The 17,471-nt window shown below is 45.6% G+C and overlaps 1 protein-coding gene across 3 annotated transcripts in view; it reads left to right on the top strand.

The window, feature by feature from the left end:
• The window catches only part of LOC130368527 (tropomodulin-2-like), a 96,928-nt gene that overhangs the window by 41,438 nt on the left and 38,019 nt on the right, over positions 1-17,471 (top strand). For all 3 annotated transcript variants that reach the window (XM_056572314.1, XM_056572315.1, XM_056572317.1), the window contains exons 2-3: positions 837-977; positions 13,756-13,912. In XM_056572314.1, coding sequence (XP_056428289.1) covers positions 852-977; positions 13,756-13,912 — 283 coding nt within the window. In that variant the 5' untranslated portion in view covers positions 837-851. The remainder of the gene's footprint in view (positions 1-836; positions 978-13,755; positions 13,913-17,471) is intronic.

Raw genomic sequence — 17,471 nt, 5'->3', positions numbered from 1 at the left:
ACCGGTCCACCAGCACGGTCCACGCCAATCCCTCGCTGACACAGTGGATCCACAACCTGTGAGCCGAATCGTGACAGTGGGCAAACAAGGAGGCATCCCAGACTGTGGCACTTGAGCAGCTCGGCTCTGCCCCCTTGACACTTGGCTGAGAAATAAAAAGTTGATTTAATAAGTTCAGCAACCACCATCAGCTCCAGGACAGATTCCCTTTCTTTTATAGTACTTTTTAATATATAGTTTCCTTTTATGACTGCACTCTCTATAGTTGACCTTGTCTGTATTACATTTATTAGAAAATGGGGTCTTGCATTATTAGGATGCTGGATATTCTCACCCCGCTGACCACACACACTATACTCTCTGTTTTTACATGGCAAGAGGTTGATGACCTTTATGATCTATCGCTCTTCCAATATGTTAACTTTTATGTTCTCAATTTCCAGTAATGTCTGTGGTTCCAAATGAGATGCCAAGAAGACTTGCAGTAATAATCATCACCCATTTAGGATGCTATTTCAGTTTCTTCCACTTCAGTACATTAGAAGTAAAAGGAGGAGGATTGCAACAAACATTTGGAAGAATATAGGGCCACATTCAGTCTACACCAGTGGCCTCAAACAGTGGCCCTTCCGATGTTGCAAAACGTCAACTCCCAGCATGCCCGGACAGCCGTTGGCTGTCCGGGCATGCTGGGAGTTGACGTTTTGCAACATCTTGAGGACCACAGTTTGAGACCACTGATCTACACCCTTATTCATTGTCATTATATGTGTCTGTGATGCATTAATGATAAGCAGAGGGCTAACATCTCTAGTGACTTTCTTTTATTATTACAGGAGAACCATTCAGTCATGTCGCTGCCATTCAGGAAAGACTTTGACAAGTATAAGAATATAAATGAGGATGAAATTCTGAACAAATTATCGGAGGAGGAATTAAAGCAGTTGGAGAATGTCTTGGAAGAACTGGATCCTGAGGTATGTGCGTTATGTGGGTAGATGCAGTCATTTTCATGGTGCAGCTTGTTTCTACAGCAGAGGTGTTTTTCTTATCTCTTGGGTATGTGAGCTAACCCAACACTTGACAACGCATTTACATCAATGTGTTTTTCTAATACTCATAGATATATTGTGACTGCTTTCTAAGTAGTCCCAAAAAAGTATTATCGATAGGTTGTCCTAAAGGCTAAGGAAGAAGGGTGAGATTTATTAAAACCTGCGCAGGGAAAGAATTGCCCAGTTGCCCTTAGCAACCAATCAGCACTTCTTTTACTTTTCAGAGGTCTTTTTAAAAATTAAAGAAGCAATCTGATTGGTTGCTTGGGGCAATTGGGCACAAGTTTCGATGAATTTCCCCCTCTGTCTTTTTTGAACAAGCTACTGTTATTTTTTGTTGAGATGCACAAATCCTGTAGGGTCTTGTGACATTTATGAAAATGAAGCCCATTGTCTCCATTTCCAAAAGCAAAATGTGATTTGTAAGATGCAAAATGGGATTCGTAGGTCATCATAATAACACTTGGTGTTTGTTATAACTCAGATTCAGTTCAATTTATCCTCTTTACCCCTAAAGGGGTACTCCGCTGCCCCAGCGTTTGTTCCTAACGCTTGGAGCAGGCGGCGGGGTTGTCACGCCATGGCCAAAACCCTTATGGAGTCACACCACGCCCCCTCAATGCAAGTCTATGGGAGGGGGCTTGACGGCAGCCACACCACCTCCCATAGACTTTCATTGAGGGGGGGTGACGTCACGAGGGCGTGGCAGTGACGTCACAAGCCCACCGCAGGCACCCAGTGTTCTAAACTGTTAAGTTCAACCCCAAAGGTCGAGTCGTCTTCTGTCGGTGGATTCCCAATTAGTGCGTTGAAAGCTTGTAAGGGGCTGCAGTCACCCTACCCTCCCCCAACACCTCCTGCCACTCAAATCAAGACACAGACACAACTGCTGTGACTAAGCCGAGACTGGCTCTTTACTTAAAATAAGCTTTCTTATACACGTATATAGGGCATGCGCAGTAAACTTTAAATTGTATGAAAGACAGCAAACCGTAAATCATTTGCGTAGTCAGAAGAAAGATGGATACAAAAATACATAGCTAAGCTGAAATATAACAAGCCATTGTTTCAAGGACACATCTGTGGTAACAAAAGATAAGAGTTCTGTATTCCGTGTCCTGTAGTCTTGAATATAAAACACCAATTGTCTCAAGTCCAAAAATTCAGGAGTTATGTAGAAAAACAAGAATGACAAAAAGACAAAATGGAGTCTCCTCTGCCCAATTCTATCAAATCAAACATCGGGTGCTGCACAGAGATCGTGGGGGTCCTAGCCTCAGGCCCCCCCCACAATCAGACATCGTATCCCCTATGCTTTGGATAGGGGGAATAAGATGTCTAGGGGCGGAGTACCCCTCTAAAAGGAATATATTATCTCCCTACAAGGTATGGATCTGCAGATCCTTACAGATGTGTGCTAGAGGAATAACAAAGCTGAAAAAGACATATAATTTCATAGCTCAGCCTATTATCCTGCAGTATTGGTTCAGGGGAATGCAAAAAAAAAAAAAACCCTATGAGGTAGGAGCCAATTTTCCTCATTTCAGGAAACAAAATTCCTTTCTGGAAATAATAATAATTCCCTGGATCCACAATCCTTCTCCTGAATCTAGTTACTATAACCTGTAATGTTATTACTTTCAAGAAATGTATCCAGCGATGTATTTTGTTACATTACTCCCTTACAATACAGGATGTGAATGCTATCTGGACCTGGTTATTTGTCTATTTTTACTTTTTAGGTGATGCTCCACTTCTTCCTTAGTTAGTCAGGTGACATTTAATGGAGACCTTACCTGGCAATTTGCTCTATAAATACAGTGGAGAAAAATATGTTTAAAGCTAATCTGTACCCAACAAATTTGTCTCTGACTCTCTTGCGTTGTACTGTAGTTTTTTGTTAATTCAGAGCACGGCGGCCATAGTACACAGCAGACCCTTGGCCCTTCCTCCTAGACACTGGCATAAATGATAAAACAGCATTTTTTGTAGAAAAAAAAGACATGGAGGCTACTTTCAAAGATGTGATATGAATGCTTTAATTAAAAACTATAGTACATTGACAGTGGTTCAAAGCTGAAAATCACAATGGTTCCAATAGCTGCCCATCTGCTGCATGAGGAAATCGACATTTGTAAGGTTGAATTCCAGCATGTTTGAATGTTGCTGATTAAACAGTGTTGAGGAAGACCATTTTGGTGCTGTAAGTATAGGAGACATGTTCAAAGACATAAGAACCGCCAAAGCGAATCCAAACTGTTCTAGACATGGCCAGCACATCCTTTAGACAGTGTTCCTTCTGTTATCAATGACCATATTGCCTAGTCTCAGATTACCAGTAGACAGCCAGCATGAGATTTCTTCACAGATCCATGAGACCAACTCCTCCACTTTTTGGCTTTTCTCGCTCAGGACTTTGGACCTACAATGCATTCAGAAATTCTTTAGACCCTTTCACTTTTTTGTTATGTTGCGGTTTTGTGCGAAAATAAAATTCAAGTCGATTTTTTTTTAGCCCACACTCTAATAAAGGGGGCTATCTTAGCCCCCATTATTAGCATTTATTAGTTATGCCTTAGCGATATGAGTGGTGTCTGGAGGATGATTTTTTTTCTGTTATGAGGTCGTTTATGTTTTTTTCCTCTGCACTTCTGATATTAAAAAAATATGATATAATATATACACTTTATGTATTTTAAATAACTGCAAAGCAGAATGGTGGATCAGTTTTGTAAGAATAGTGGATTTGTGTAGAAAACAGTGAACAGTGAATGCCATAACAATGAAACCCAAAAAGGATTAAAAAAAAAATAAGTAGATGATATGGTTTGCTTTGTCAATTGTATAATCTGTATCACAGGTCTGCATTGATTCCCATAGACTAAAGCAGTGTTTCCAAACCAGGGTGCCACAAACTCTTGCAAAACTACAACTCCCAGCATGTCCGGACAGCCTTTGGCTTCGGGCATGCTGGGAATTATAGTTTTGCAACAGCTGGAGGCACCCTGGTTGGGAAACACTGGGTTAAAGCATAATAGGAAGCATGTTTGCAATTGAGGTAAATGTACCGTATGTACTCGAGTATAAGCCGAGTTTTTTCAGCACAATTTTTCGTGCTGAAAACGCCCGGGCCTTCGTCGTCATCCAGACCCCCTCCCCCCTTTAGTTTTGTACTCACCTCCGCTCGGCGGGACTTTAGGGTGAGCTGGTCCAGGCCATCTGTGCTGCAGGGACCGTCCGGTGGGGAGGGATAGTCGTTCTGGGCGCCCGAAGCGCGGAGAAGAGGCACCCCCGGTGAAAATGGACAGCCCGGAACGGCTATCCTTCACCACTGGACTGTCCCTTCAGCACAGATGGCCCGGAACAGCTCACCCTAACGTCCCGCCGAGCGGAGGTGAGTACAAAACTAAAGGGGGGAGGGAGAAGGTCTGGATGACGATGAAGGCCTGGGCAGTGGTCTTTAACCTGCGGACCTCCAGATGTTTCAAAACTACAACTCCCAGCATGCCCGGACAGCCGATGGCTGTCCAGGCATGCTGGGAGTTGTAGTTTTGGAACATCTGGAGGTCCGCAGGTTGAAGACCACTGTTAAATCAGACATTGACAAGTGGTGATGATGAAGGGGGTGGTGTGGGATGATGGCAGGGTAATGATGACAGGGTAATGATGAAGGGGGGGATGATGACAGGGTAATGATGAAGGGGGGATGATGAAGGGGGGATGATGACAGGGTAATGATGAAGGGGGGGTGATGACAGGGTATTGATGATGAAAGGGGGGATGATGACAGGGTAATGATGAAGGGGGATGATGACAGGGTAATGATGATGAAGGGGGGATGATGACAGGGTAATGATGAAGGGGGGATGATGACAGGGTAATGATGATGAAGGGGGGATGATGACAGGGTAATGAAGGGGGGGATGATGACAGGGTGATGATGATGAGGGTGTTAATGATGGGGGTCTGGCTGATGACAGGGGGGGGATGATGTATTTCCCACCCTAGGCTTATACTCGAGTCAATAACTTTTCCTGGGTTTTTGGGGTGAAATTAGGGGCCTAGGCTTATATTCGGGTCGGCTTATACTCGAGTATATACGGTATGCCATTTGCATTTGTTACACACTAAATACAGAAAAGTCACTTGAATGTCACTCTGCCCGTCCCATCGCCCGCTCTTGGCACAGCATGCCCTTGAATTAATACCAGTCATGTTACTTGCGAGACGCTAATTGCACGGCTTTCATTTTACATTCTCTTGGAAATTGTCTACAACTCTCCTGCATGCTGGCAGCTGTTCTTCCTACAGAAGCCAAGAACAACACTGAAATACTCTTTATTGACGGCAAAGTCACCTTAGCTGGGAACAAATGACTCCTCTTGAAATGAAACATGTGTTGGTTTTAGGGAAGGAAACTGCAGAAATTTCCATTCCGTCAGGTAAATCAGTAACCTTGATTTTCTCATAATGGTCTTGAACCAAAAATAGAAAGTAGATATAGTAATGTAGCTGATTCCAGATCAACAAATGTTAACCTTTAGTGCTGCCCAAAAAAATACCTACACCCCAAAGTGGGTTTGCCCACTTTGACAGGTGTCCTTACCACTAGGGAGTAGTGCCTGGCAGGCATTTACTTTTACAGGAAATGAGAAGCATTGCACATTCCCTATTGAAAACAGTGGTCGCTCTAATAGGCAAAGTCTTCTCGTCACACCAGCCATGCCACATTAACCCTTTTACTGCCAGGACAATTTTCAATCTATGACACATACAAGTATAAAGTAATCATGTTATACCCCTAGTGTCATGTTTGTTTTAAGAATGTATAATGTGAAAATGCCTCCCAGCACTTTAAGCTTATTGGTACCTTCATTCAACTTTGCATTAAAGTGCACTATATTCATACATACAGATATATTTACAGAACCACCAGAACTAGAGACCAAGAACCTCTGTAATCCATATGGCAGTAAATATTTGCATCATGAAATCGACAAATGGTCTGGTTAGGCACCGGGGTAGTTAGATACCAAACTGCTCTTAGTCCCATTACTTTAGTTGGATAAAAACAACCCCCACCTAAATGTGACCATCTGAGAGCACAAATCATCTGCAATATATAGAAACGTTCCTGTATCCTAGCTTCATACAGGAGATGGCAGGGGTGTTATTTCTGTCTACTCTGGCTTGCAGTGAAAAGGTTAATGCAGCTAGTTAGTTCACATTTAAAGGGAAACTGTTCAACCGCACTAAACCTGATACACTGGGTTATAGTGCAGTTGATGTTATACTTACTAAACTTGGTTCAGCTATTTTCTAGATATGGTCCCAGTTGCTAGTATGCAAATGAAGTTTTGTGCAATAAAGCCGGAGCTTCCCTGCCTCTGTCGTGTTGGCCGCGCTATGCCCACCCATCTTATGCATATTCATAATTCCTTATGCTCACGTCACTAGAACAATGCAATAAGAAGTACTGATAAAAAATTAAAAAAAAGGAAGAATTGATATAGGAGATTCACTGGAAATTTGCCTAATTTTTTCAAATCTGAATAAATAAAGTAAGTACAGTGGTCCCTCAAGTTACAATATTAATTGGTTCTGGGACGACCATTGTATGTTGAAACCATTGTATGTTGAGACCAGAACTCTATGGAAACCTGGTAATTGGTTCTAAAGGCACCAAAATATCATCCAAAAAATAGGAAAAAGTGAGGATTAAAGAAAAATAAGTAGATAACTGTTACGCCGAGCGCTCCGGGTCCCCGCTCCTCCCCGGAGCGCTCGCTTCACTCCCTCCGCTGCAGCGCTCCGGTCACGTCCTCTGACCCGGGGCGCTGCGATCCCGCTGCCAGCCGGGATGCGATTCGCGATGCGGGTAACGCCCGCTCGCGATGCGCACCCCGGCTCCCCTACCTGACTCGCTCCCCGTCTGTTCTGTCCCGGCGCGCGCGGCCCCGCTCCCTAGGGCGCGCGCGCGCCGGGTCTCTGCGATTTAAAGGGCCACTGCGCCGCTGATTGGCGCAGTGGTTCCAATTAGGGTTTTCACCTGTGCACTTCCCTATATTACCTCACTTCCCTTGCACTCCCTTGCCGGATCTTGTTGCCTTAGTGCCAGTGAAAGCGTTCCTTGTGTGTTCCTTGCCTGTGTTTCCAGACCTTCTGCCGTTGCCCCTGACTACGATCCTTGCTGCCTGCCCCGACCTTCTGCTACGTCCGACCTTGCTTCTGCCTACTCCCTTGTACCGCGCCTATCTTCAGCAGCCAGAGAGGTGAGCCGTTGCTAGTGGATACGACCTGGTCACTACCGCCGCAGCAAGACCATCCCGCTTTGCGGCGGGCTCTGGTGAAAACCAGTAGTGGCTTAGAACCGGTCCACTAGCACGGTCCACGCCAATCCCTCTCTGGCACAGAGGGTCCACTACCTGCCAGCCGGCATCGTGACAGTAGATCCGGCCATGGATCCCGCTGAAGTTCCTCTGCCAGTTGTCGCTGACCTCACCACGGTGGTCGCCCAGCAGTCACAACAGATAGCGCAACAAGGCCAACAGCTGTCTCAACTGACCGTTATGCTACAACAGTTGCTACCACAGCTTCAGCAGTCATCTCCTCCGCCAGCTCCTGCACCTCCTCCGCAGCGAGTGGCCGCTCCTGGGATACGCTTATCCTTGCCGGATAAATTTGATGGGGACTCTCAGTTTTGCCGTGGCTTTCTTTCCCAATGTTCCCTGCATCTGGAGATGATGTCGGACCTGTTTCCCACTGAAAGGTCTAAGGTGGCTTTCGTAGTCAGTCTTCTGTCCGGAAAAGCCCTGTCATGGGCCACACCGCTCTGGGACCGCAATGACCCCGTCACTGCCTCTGTACACTCCTTCTTCTCGGAAATCCGAAGTGTCTTTGAGGAACCTGCCCGAGCCTCTTCTGCTGAGACTGCCCTGTTGAACCTGGTCCAGGGTAATTCTTCCGTTGGCGAGTATGCCGTACAATTCCGTACACTTGCTTCAGAATTGTCCTGGAATAATGAGGCCCTCTGCGCGACCTTCAAAAAAGGCCTATCCAGCAACATTAAAGATGTTCTGGCCGCACGAGAAATTCCTGCTAATCTACATGAACTTATTCACCTAGCCACTCGCATTGACATGCGTTTTTCTGAAAGGCGTCAGGAACTCCGCCAAGATATGGACTCTGTTCGCACGAGGCGTTTCGTCTCCTCGGCTCCTCTCTCCTCTGGTCCCCTGCAATCTGTTCCTGTGCCTCCCGCCGTGGAGGCTATGCAGGTCGACCGGTCTCGCCTGACACCTCAAGAGAGGACACGACGCCGTATGGAGAACCTCTGCCTGTACTGTGCTAGTACCGAACACTTCCTGAGGGATTGTCCTATCCGTCCTCCCCGCCTGGAAAGACGTACGCTGACTCCGCACAAAGGTGAGACAGTCCTTGATGTCTACTCTGCTTCTCCACGTCTTACTGTGCCTGTGCGGATGTCTGCCTCTGCCTTCTCCTTCTCTACAGTGGCCTTCTTGGACTCTGGATCTGCAGGAAATTTTATTTTGGCCTCTCTCGTCAACAGGTTCAACATCCCGGTGACCAGTCTCGCCAGACCCCTCTACATCAATTGTGTAAATAATGAAAGATTGGACTGTACCATACGTTTCCGCACGGAGCCCCTTCTTATGAGCATCGGATCTCATCATGAGAGGATTGAACTTTTGGTCCTCCCCAATTGCACCTCGGAGATTCTCCTTGGACTTCCCTGGCTTCAACTTCATTCCCCAACCCTGGATTGGTCCACTGGGGAGATCAAGAGTTGGGGGTCCTCTTGTTCCAAGAACTGTCTAAAACCGGTTCCCAGTAACCCTTGCCGTAACTCTGTGGTTCCTCCAGTAACCGGTCTCCCTAAGGCCTATATGGACTTCGCGGATGTTTTCTGCAAAAAACAAGCTGAGACTCTACCTCCTCACAGGCCTTATGATTGCCCTATCGATCTCCTCCCGGGTACTACTCCACCCCGGGGCAGAATTTATCCTCTCTCTGCCCCAGAGACTCTTGCCATGTCCGAATACGTCCAGGAGAATCTAAAAAAGGGCTTTATCCGTAAATCCTCCTCTCCTGCCGGAGCCGGATTTTTCTTTGTGTCCAAAAAAGATGGCTCCCTACGTCCTTGCATTGACTACCGCGGTCTTAATAAAATCACGGTTAAGAACCGCTACCCCTTACCCCTCATCTCTGAACTCTTTGATCGCCTCCAAGGTGCCCACATCTTCACTAAATTGGACTTAAGAGGCGCCTATAACCTCATCCGCATCAGAGAGGGGGACGAGTGGAAAACGGCATTTAACACCAGAGATGGACACTTTGAGTATCTGGTCATGCCCTTTGGACTGAGCAATGCCCCTGCCGTCTTCCAAGACTTTGTCAATGAAATTTTTCGTGATCTGTTATACTCCTGTGTTGTTGTATATCTGGACGATATCCTAATTTTTTCTGCCAATCTAGAAGAACACCGCCAGCATGTCCGTATGGTTCTTCAGAGACTTCGTGACAACCAACTCTATGCCAAAATTGAGAAATGTCTGTTTGAATGCCAATCTCTTCCTTTTCTAGGATATTTGGTCTCTGGCCAGGGACTACAGATGGATCCAGACAAACTCTCTGCCGTCTTAGATTGGCCACGCCCCTCCGGACTCCGTGCTATCCAACGCTTTTTGGGGTTCGCCAATTATTACAGGCAATTTATTCCACATTTTTCTACCATTGTGGCTCCTATCGTGGCTTTAACCAAAAAAAATGCTGATCCCAAGTCCTGGCCTCCTCAAGCAGAAGACTCCTTTAAACGACTCAAGTCTGCCTTTTCTTCGGCTCCCGTGCTCTCCAGACCTGACCCTTCCAAACCCTTCCTATTGGAGGTTGATGCCTCCTCAGTGGGAGCTGGAGCTGTTCTTCTACAAAAAAATTCTTCCGGGCATGCTGTCACTTGTGGTTTTTTCTCTAGGACCTTCTCTCCAGCGGAGAGGAACTACTCCATCGGGGATCGAGAGCTTCTAGCCATTAAATTAGCACTTGAGGAATGGAGGCATCTGCTGGAGGGATCAAGATTTCCTGTTATTATCTACACCGACCACAAGAACCTCTCCTACCTCCAGTCTGCCCAACGGCTGAATCCTCGCCAGGCCCGGTGGTCTCTGTTCTTTGCCCGATTTAATTTTGAGATTCACTTTCGTCCTGCCGATAAGAACATTAGGGCCGATGCTCTCTCTCGTTCCTCGGATGCCTCAGAAGTTGATCTCCCTCCGCAACACATCATTCCACCTGACTGCCTGATCTCCACTTCTCCTGCCTCCATCAGGCAGACTCCTCCAGGAAAGACCTTTGTTTCTCCACGCCAACGCCTCGGAATCCTCAAATGGGGTCACTCCTCCCATCTCGCAGGTCATGCGGGCATCAAGAAATCTGTGCAACTCATCTCCCGCTTCTATTGGTGGCCGACTCTGGAGACGGATGTTGGGGACTTTGTGCGAGCCTGCACTATCTGTGCCCGGGATAAGACTCCTCGCCAGAAGCCCGCTGGTTTTCTTCATCCTCTGCCTGTCCCCGAACAGCCTTGGTCTCTGATTGGTATGGATTTTATTACTGATTTACCCCCTTCCCGTGGCAACACCGTTATTTGGGTGGTCGTTGATCGATTCTCCAAAATGGCACATTTCATCCCTCTTCCTGGTCTTCCTTCTGCGCCTCAGTTGGCTAAACAATTTTTTGTACACATTTTTCGACTTCACGGGTTGCCTACGCAGATTGTCTCGGATAGAGGGGTCCAATTCGTGTCTAAATTCTGGAGGGCTCTCTGTAAACAACTCAAGATTAAATTAAATTTTTCCTCTGCATATCATCCCCAGTCCAATGGACAAGTAGAAAGAATAAACCAGATCCTGGGTGATTATTTGCGACATTTTGTTTCCTCCCGCCAGGATGACTGGGCAGATCTCCTTCCATGGGCCGAATTCTCGTATAACTTCAGGGTCTCTGAATCTTCCTCCAAATCCCCATTTTTCGTGGTGTACGGCCGTCACCCTCTTCCCCCCCTCCCTACCCCCTTGCCCTCTGGTCTGCCCGCTGTGGATGAAATTTCTCGTGACCTTTCCATTATATGGAGAGAGACCCAAAATTCTCTCTTACAGGCTTCTTCACGTATGAAGAGGTTCGCGGATAAGAAAAGAAGAGCTCCCCCCGTTTTTTCCCCTGGAGACAAGGTATGGCTCTCCGCTAAATATGTCCGCTTCCGTGTCCCTAGCTACAAGTTGGGACCACGCTATCTTGGTCCTTTCAAAATTTTGTGTCAAATTAATCCTGTCTCTTATAAACTTCTTCTTCCTCCTTCTCTTCGTATCCCTAATGCCTTTCACGTCTCTCTTCTCAAACCACTCATCCTCAACCGTTTTTCTCCCAAATCTGTTCCTCCCACTCCTGTTTCCGGCTCCTCGGACGTCTTCTCGGTCAAGGAAATTTTGGCTGCCAAAAAGGTCAGAGGGAAAAATTTTTTTTTAGTAGACTGGGAGGGTTGTGGTCCTGAAGAGAGATCCTGGGAACCTGAGGACAACATCCTTGACAAAAGTCTGCTCCTCAGGTTCTCAGGCTCCAAGAAGAGGGGGAGACCCAAGGGGGGGGGTACTGTTACGCCGAGCGCTCCGGGTCCCCGCTCCTCCCCGGAGCGCTCGCTTCACTCCCTCCGCTGCAGCGCTCCGGTCACGTCCTCTGACCCGGGGCGCTGCGATCCCGCTGCCAGCCGGGATGCGATTCGCGATGCGGGTAACGCCCGCTCGCGATGCGCACCCCGGCTCCCCTACCTGACTCGCTCCCCGTCTGTTCTGTCCCGGCGCGCGCGGCCCCGCTCCCTAGGGCGCGTGCGCGCCGGGTCTCTGCGATTTAAAGGGCCACTGCGCCGCTGATTGGCGCAGTGGTTCCAATTAGGGTTTTCACCTGTGCACTTCCCTATATTACCTCACTTCCCTTGCACTCCCTTGCCGGATCTTGTTGCCTTAGTGCCAGTGAAAGCGTTCCTTGTGTGTTCCTTGCCTGTGTTTCCAGACCTTCTGCCGTTGCCCCTGACTACGATCCTTGCTGCCTGCCCCGACCTTCTGCTACGTCCGACCTTGCTTCTGCCTACTCCCTTGTACCGCGCCTATCTTCAGCAGCCAGAGAGGTGAGCCGTTGCTAGTGGATACGACCTGGTCACTACCGCCGCAGCAAGACCATCCCGCTTTGCGGCGGGCTCTGGTGAAAACCAGTAGTGGCTTAGAACCGGTCCACTAGCACGGTCCACGCCAATCCCTCTCTGGCACAGAGGGTCCACTACCTGCCAGCCGGCATCGTGACAATAACTAATAGAGATAAAGCAAATCCTTACATATAAAAGTAAGAAAGATCTGCTGGGAGCTGTAAATCACGGTCTATGTCAGTGTTTCCCAAGCAGGGAGCCTCCAGCTGTTGCAAAACTACAACTCCCAGCATGCCCGGACAGCCAAAGGCTGTCCGGGCATGCTGGGAGTTGTAGTTTTGCAACAGCTGGGGCCACTCTGCTTGGGAAACACTGGTCTATGCAGAGGACAGGAGCTTCTTCGGGGTCCTGTACAGTACACCCGGTGTCCTAAAAAGTAATGGAGTCGTGTAATACCTCCCTGTACTGTAGGGGACGCTAACAGACACCAGTCAGTGCATACACTTTAGTAATACAGGGGTTTTTACCAGTGAATGCTCATTCTGATTGGTCAGTTCTACCAGCCATTGACATGTTTCGCAGATCTGGACTGTCCGTAGCATTGTATGTTGAGTCTGGTTTCAACTTACGATGGTCCAGAAAAGACCATTGTATGTTGAAACTATTGTATGTTGAGGCCATTGTAAGTTGAGGGATCACTGTAGTCACTGGCATTTCAAGCTATTATCCTCCATGTGATGTCCTATTTGATCTACAACATATTTTTAAATCACTTCATTTACCAAAAATGACTCCTTACCTAAGGGAAAAAAAGCCCTTATCTATTGGCCACTAGGTGGCTCCCTTCCTTGCAACCTGCTGTCCACTGCCTGTTGTTAGGAGAAATCTGTAACAGCTGTAAACACATAAAAACACAGAAATATATGGAGCTTAGCATGTGCTATGTGCAGGAGAGGGAGAGAGAAAAAGAGCGCCCCTGTGCTGTGTGCCTGCAAACTAAAGCTTTCTCCTTCCCCCAGAAGATCCTCACTGTCCATAAAGGGTAAATCAAGGCTTCTTCTCATCTCAGCAGCAGGTTATGTTTAATGTAACCCCTTCCTTGCTGTGCTGCAGTATGTACACAGTGTTGCCTCCTTTTTCTCATCTCCCCTTCCTCTCCCTTTAGTTTACAGCCTGAACAAATGACATCACTTAACAACTATTTTATCCTTTTAAATTGCTGAATCCAAAATACCCCCTTAATGCACTGTAGGACAAACCTTTTAATGGGGCATCTCAGGTTATGGCAACAAGCTGAGGCAGCATTTTGCTATGGTTCTTGCAGGTGTATAATAGTTTATTCCATCTTATACAATGTGGTGCCATTAGTTTATTATGTCTATGAGCATTCAGTTCTGTGAGATGGGGTTTATAGTACTACTGTTTGATGGTAACAATGTAAATAATAATTCTTATAGGTTTTATACGCATACATTCTATTCATTTCAGAATGCCCTATTACCAGCTGGGTTCAGACAGAAAGATCAGACCACAAAGGAAGCATCTGGAGCATATGACCGAGAGCATCTACTGGCTTATTTACAGAAAGAAGCCATGGAGCACCAGGACAGGGAGGACTATGTGCCTTTTACTGGAGAAAAGAAAGGTAATGCAACCTTAGCCAATAGGTCCTGACATGTGATCATCGGGTAAGAGGAAATCATATTTAAAAGCAGCACCACATCATCTCCTACAACTAGTAGAAACACCTACATGTTGACTAGAGATGAGCGAACTTACAGTAAATTCGATTCGTCACGAACTTCTCGGCTCAGCAGTTGATGACTTTTCCTGCATAAATGAGTTCAGCTTTCCAGTGCTCCGGTGGGCTGGAAAAGGTGGATACAGTCCTAGGAGACTCTTTCCTAGGACTGTATCCACCTTTTCCAGCCCACGGGAGCACCGGAAAGCTGAACTAATTTATGCAGGAAAAGTCAGCAACCGCCGAGCCGAGAAGTTCGTGACGAATCGAATTTACTGTAAGTTCGCTCATCTCTAATGTTGACCTTAAACTTGATGAGATGCAGTGATGGTGAATAAGTATCTGGCATTCAGTGAAGCACAGAGATGCAGAAGTTTCCTTCCTTACCTTGTCTCCCATGGTTCAAGAAATTCTAAGATAGGTGACACAAGATGGCCAGCTTTGAAGAACAGATCCTTAGATTTCTGTCTTATTTTACTTGCTGTCATGAATACAGATTAGCCCTATTTATTGGGGCTAATAGGCATATAGGGGGAGATTAAAGGGGTTAGCCAGGAACAAACTTTTATTTATATATATATATATATATATATATATATATCAACTGGCTCCAGAAAGTTAAACAGATTTGTAAATGACTTCTATTAAAAAATCTTAATCCTTTCAGTACTTATGAGCTGCTGAAGTTGAGTTGTTCTTTTCTGCCTAAGTGCTCTCTGATGACACCTGTCTCGGGAACCGCCCAGTTTAGAAGCAAATCCCCAGAGCAAACCTCTTCTACTCTGTGCAGTTCCCGAGACAAGCAGAGATGTCAGCAGAGAGCACTGTTGCCAGACAGAAAAGAACAACTCAACTTCAGCAGCTGATAATTATTGAAAGGATTAAGATTTTTTTTAATAGAAGTAATTTACAAATCTGATTAACTTTCTGGAGCCAGTTGATATTTAAAAAAAAAAAAAAAAAAAGTTTTTTTCCTGGAATACCCTTTTAAGCAAAACCTGTGTAGAGGAAACGTTGCTCAGTTGTCCATAGCAACCAATCAGATTACTTGGTTCATTTTTGAAAAGGCCTCTGAAAAATGAAAGAAGCGATCTGATTGGTTGCCATGGGCAATTTAGTAACTTTTCCTGTGGACAGGGTTTGATAAATCTCCCCCATAGTGTTTTCCTGAGAATCACACTGAGAACAACTGACGTGTCATTTATTCCTGTGTCTTTAAAGGGGTATTCCAGGCAAAAACTTTTTTATATATATATCAACTGGCTCCAGAAACTTAAACAGATTTGTAAATTACTTCTATTAAAAAATCTTAATCCTTTCAGTACTTATGAGCTTAAGGTTGTTCTTTTCTGTCTAAATCCTCTCTGATGACACCTGTCTCGGGAAACACCCAGTTTAGAAGAGGTTTGCTATGGGGATTTGCTTCTAAACTGGGCGTTTCCCGAGACAGATGTCATCAGAGAGCACTTAGACAGAAAAGAACAACCTTAACTTCAGAAGCTCATAAGTACTGAAAGGATTAAAGGATTAAGATTTTTTAATAGAAGTAATTTACAAATCTGTTTAACTTTCTGGAGCCAGTTGAGTGCATATTCCTCATGAAAACTATGGGGGGGAGGAGGGGGCTTTGAATGATTATCTGGTTCTCATTTTGTCACGTGACACAATAAAACCTCTATGTGAACCAAGCCTAAGCATGTTTGTTCAATAAAGGTAGATGCTGTTGGTCCAAAAACTAGGGTGGCCAACATCCCCATCCATTCTTTAGCCCTCTACTCCTGTGCATTACCCCCCATCACCACAAATACAGTAATCCCTCAATTTACAATGGTCTCAACATACAATAGTTTCAACATACAATGGTCTTTTCTGGAACATTGTAACTTGAAACCAAACTCAACATACAATGCTATGGAATCTGAAAAACGTGTCAATGGCTGGAAGAACTGACCAATCAGAATGGATATTTCACTGGTAAAACCCCTGTATTCCTAAAGTGTATGCACTGACTGGTGTCTGGTAGCGCCCCCTACAGTACAGGGTGGTATTACATGTTCTGTACTCTTTACCTGTACCAGGGTTAGCTGCTCCTTTGTACACCAGGTGAGGGCAGCTCCATTTTCCTTTTTTTTAGGACACTGTGTTTACTGTACAGGACCCTGAAGAAGCTCCTGTCCTCTACATAGACCAGTGTTTCCCAAAGAGGGTGCCTCCAGCTGTTGCTAAACTACAACTCCCAGCATGCCCGGACAGACGAAGGCTGTCCGGGCATGCTGGGAGTTGTAGTTTTGCAACAGCTGGAGGCACCCTGGTTTTTTAAACACTGAAATAGACCGTGATTTACAGCTCCCAGCAGATCTTTCTTACTTTTATATGTAAGGATTTGCTTTATCTGTATTAGTTATCTACCTATTTATCTTTAATCCTCACTTTTTCCTATTTTTTGGATGAAATTTTGGTGGCTTCAGAACCAATTACCAGGTTTCCATAGAGTTCTGGTCTCAACATACAATGGTTTCAACATACAATGGTCGTCCTGGAACCAATTAATATTGTAACTAGAGATGAGCGAACTTACAGTAAATTCGATTCGTCACGAACTTCTCAGCTCGGCAGTTGATGACTTTTCCTGCATGAATTAGTTCAGCTTTCCGGTGCTCCGGTGGGCTGGAAAAGGTGGATACAGTCCTAGGAAAGAGTTTTCTAGGACTGTATTCACCTTTTCCAGCCCACAGGAGCACCTGAAAGGTGAACTAATTTATGCAGGAAAAGCCATCAACTGCCGAGCCGAGAAGTTCGTGACGAATCAAATTTACTGTAAGTTCGCTCATCTCTAATTGTAACTTGAGGGACTACTGTACTGTAAAGATAAGAAACAAAGGAAGATACAAATCCATTGGTCATACCTACAAGGCCAGACCAGTGGGACACCAAAAAACACCATATATGTGTGTGACCAGTTACTAAAGGGTGCGCCATAGTCTGACTATTAATAGTGCCCCCTTCTCCTTCATGGGCAACCTTAAACTACTTTTTTTTTTTTTTTTTTTTTTTTTTTCAATAAACTTTTATTAATTTTCAAATGCATACAAACAGAGAAGTTCAACACTTCAAAATAGTTTTTTTCTCTTTTCTTTCTAAAATGTAAGTCTTATTCCTTATTATAAATATAGTTCTAATTCACCTTAAACAGTAACATATATAAGTAATGATGATGTGCTAACGGCATAGAGCAGTGGTCTCCAACCTGCGGACCTCCAGATGTTGCAAAACTACAACTCCCAGCATGCCCGGACAGCCGTTGGCTGTCCGGGCATGCTGGGATTTGTAGTTTTGCAACATCTGGAGGTCCGCAGGTTGGAGACCACTGGTATAGAGGATACATTTTATAAAAATCTTCCATTTATTCGCACTGAACTGTATAATAGGGATATTGCTTGTTTGTCTATTCTGCAGTTAGAGG

This window comes from Hyla sarda, chromosome 4, assembly GCF_029499605.1.
Source record: "Hyla sarda isolate aHylSar1 chromosome 4, aHylSar1.hap1, whole genome shotgun sequence".
Taxonomy (NCBI): domain Eukaryota; kingdom Metazoa; phylum Chordata; class Amphibia; order Anura; family Hylidae; genus Hyla; species Hyla sarda.
Note: the sequence above shows the minus strand (reverse complement) of the source record. Positions and strands in the feature narration are given on the sequence as shown.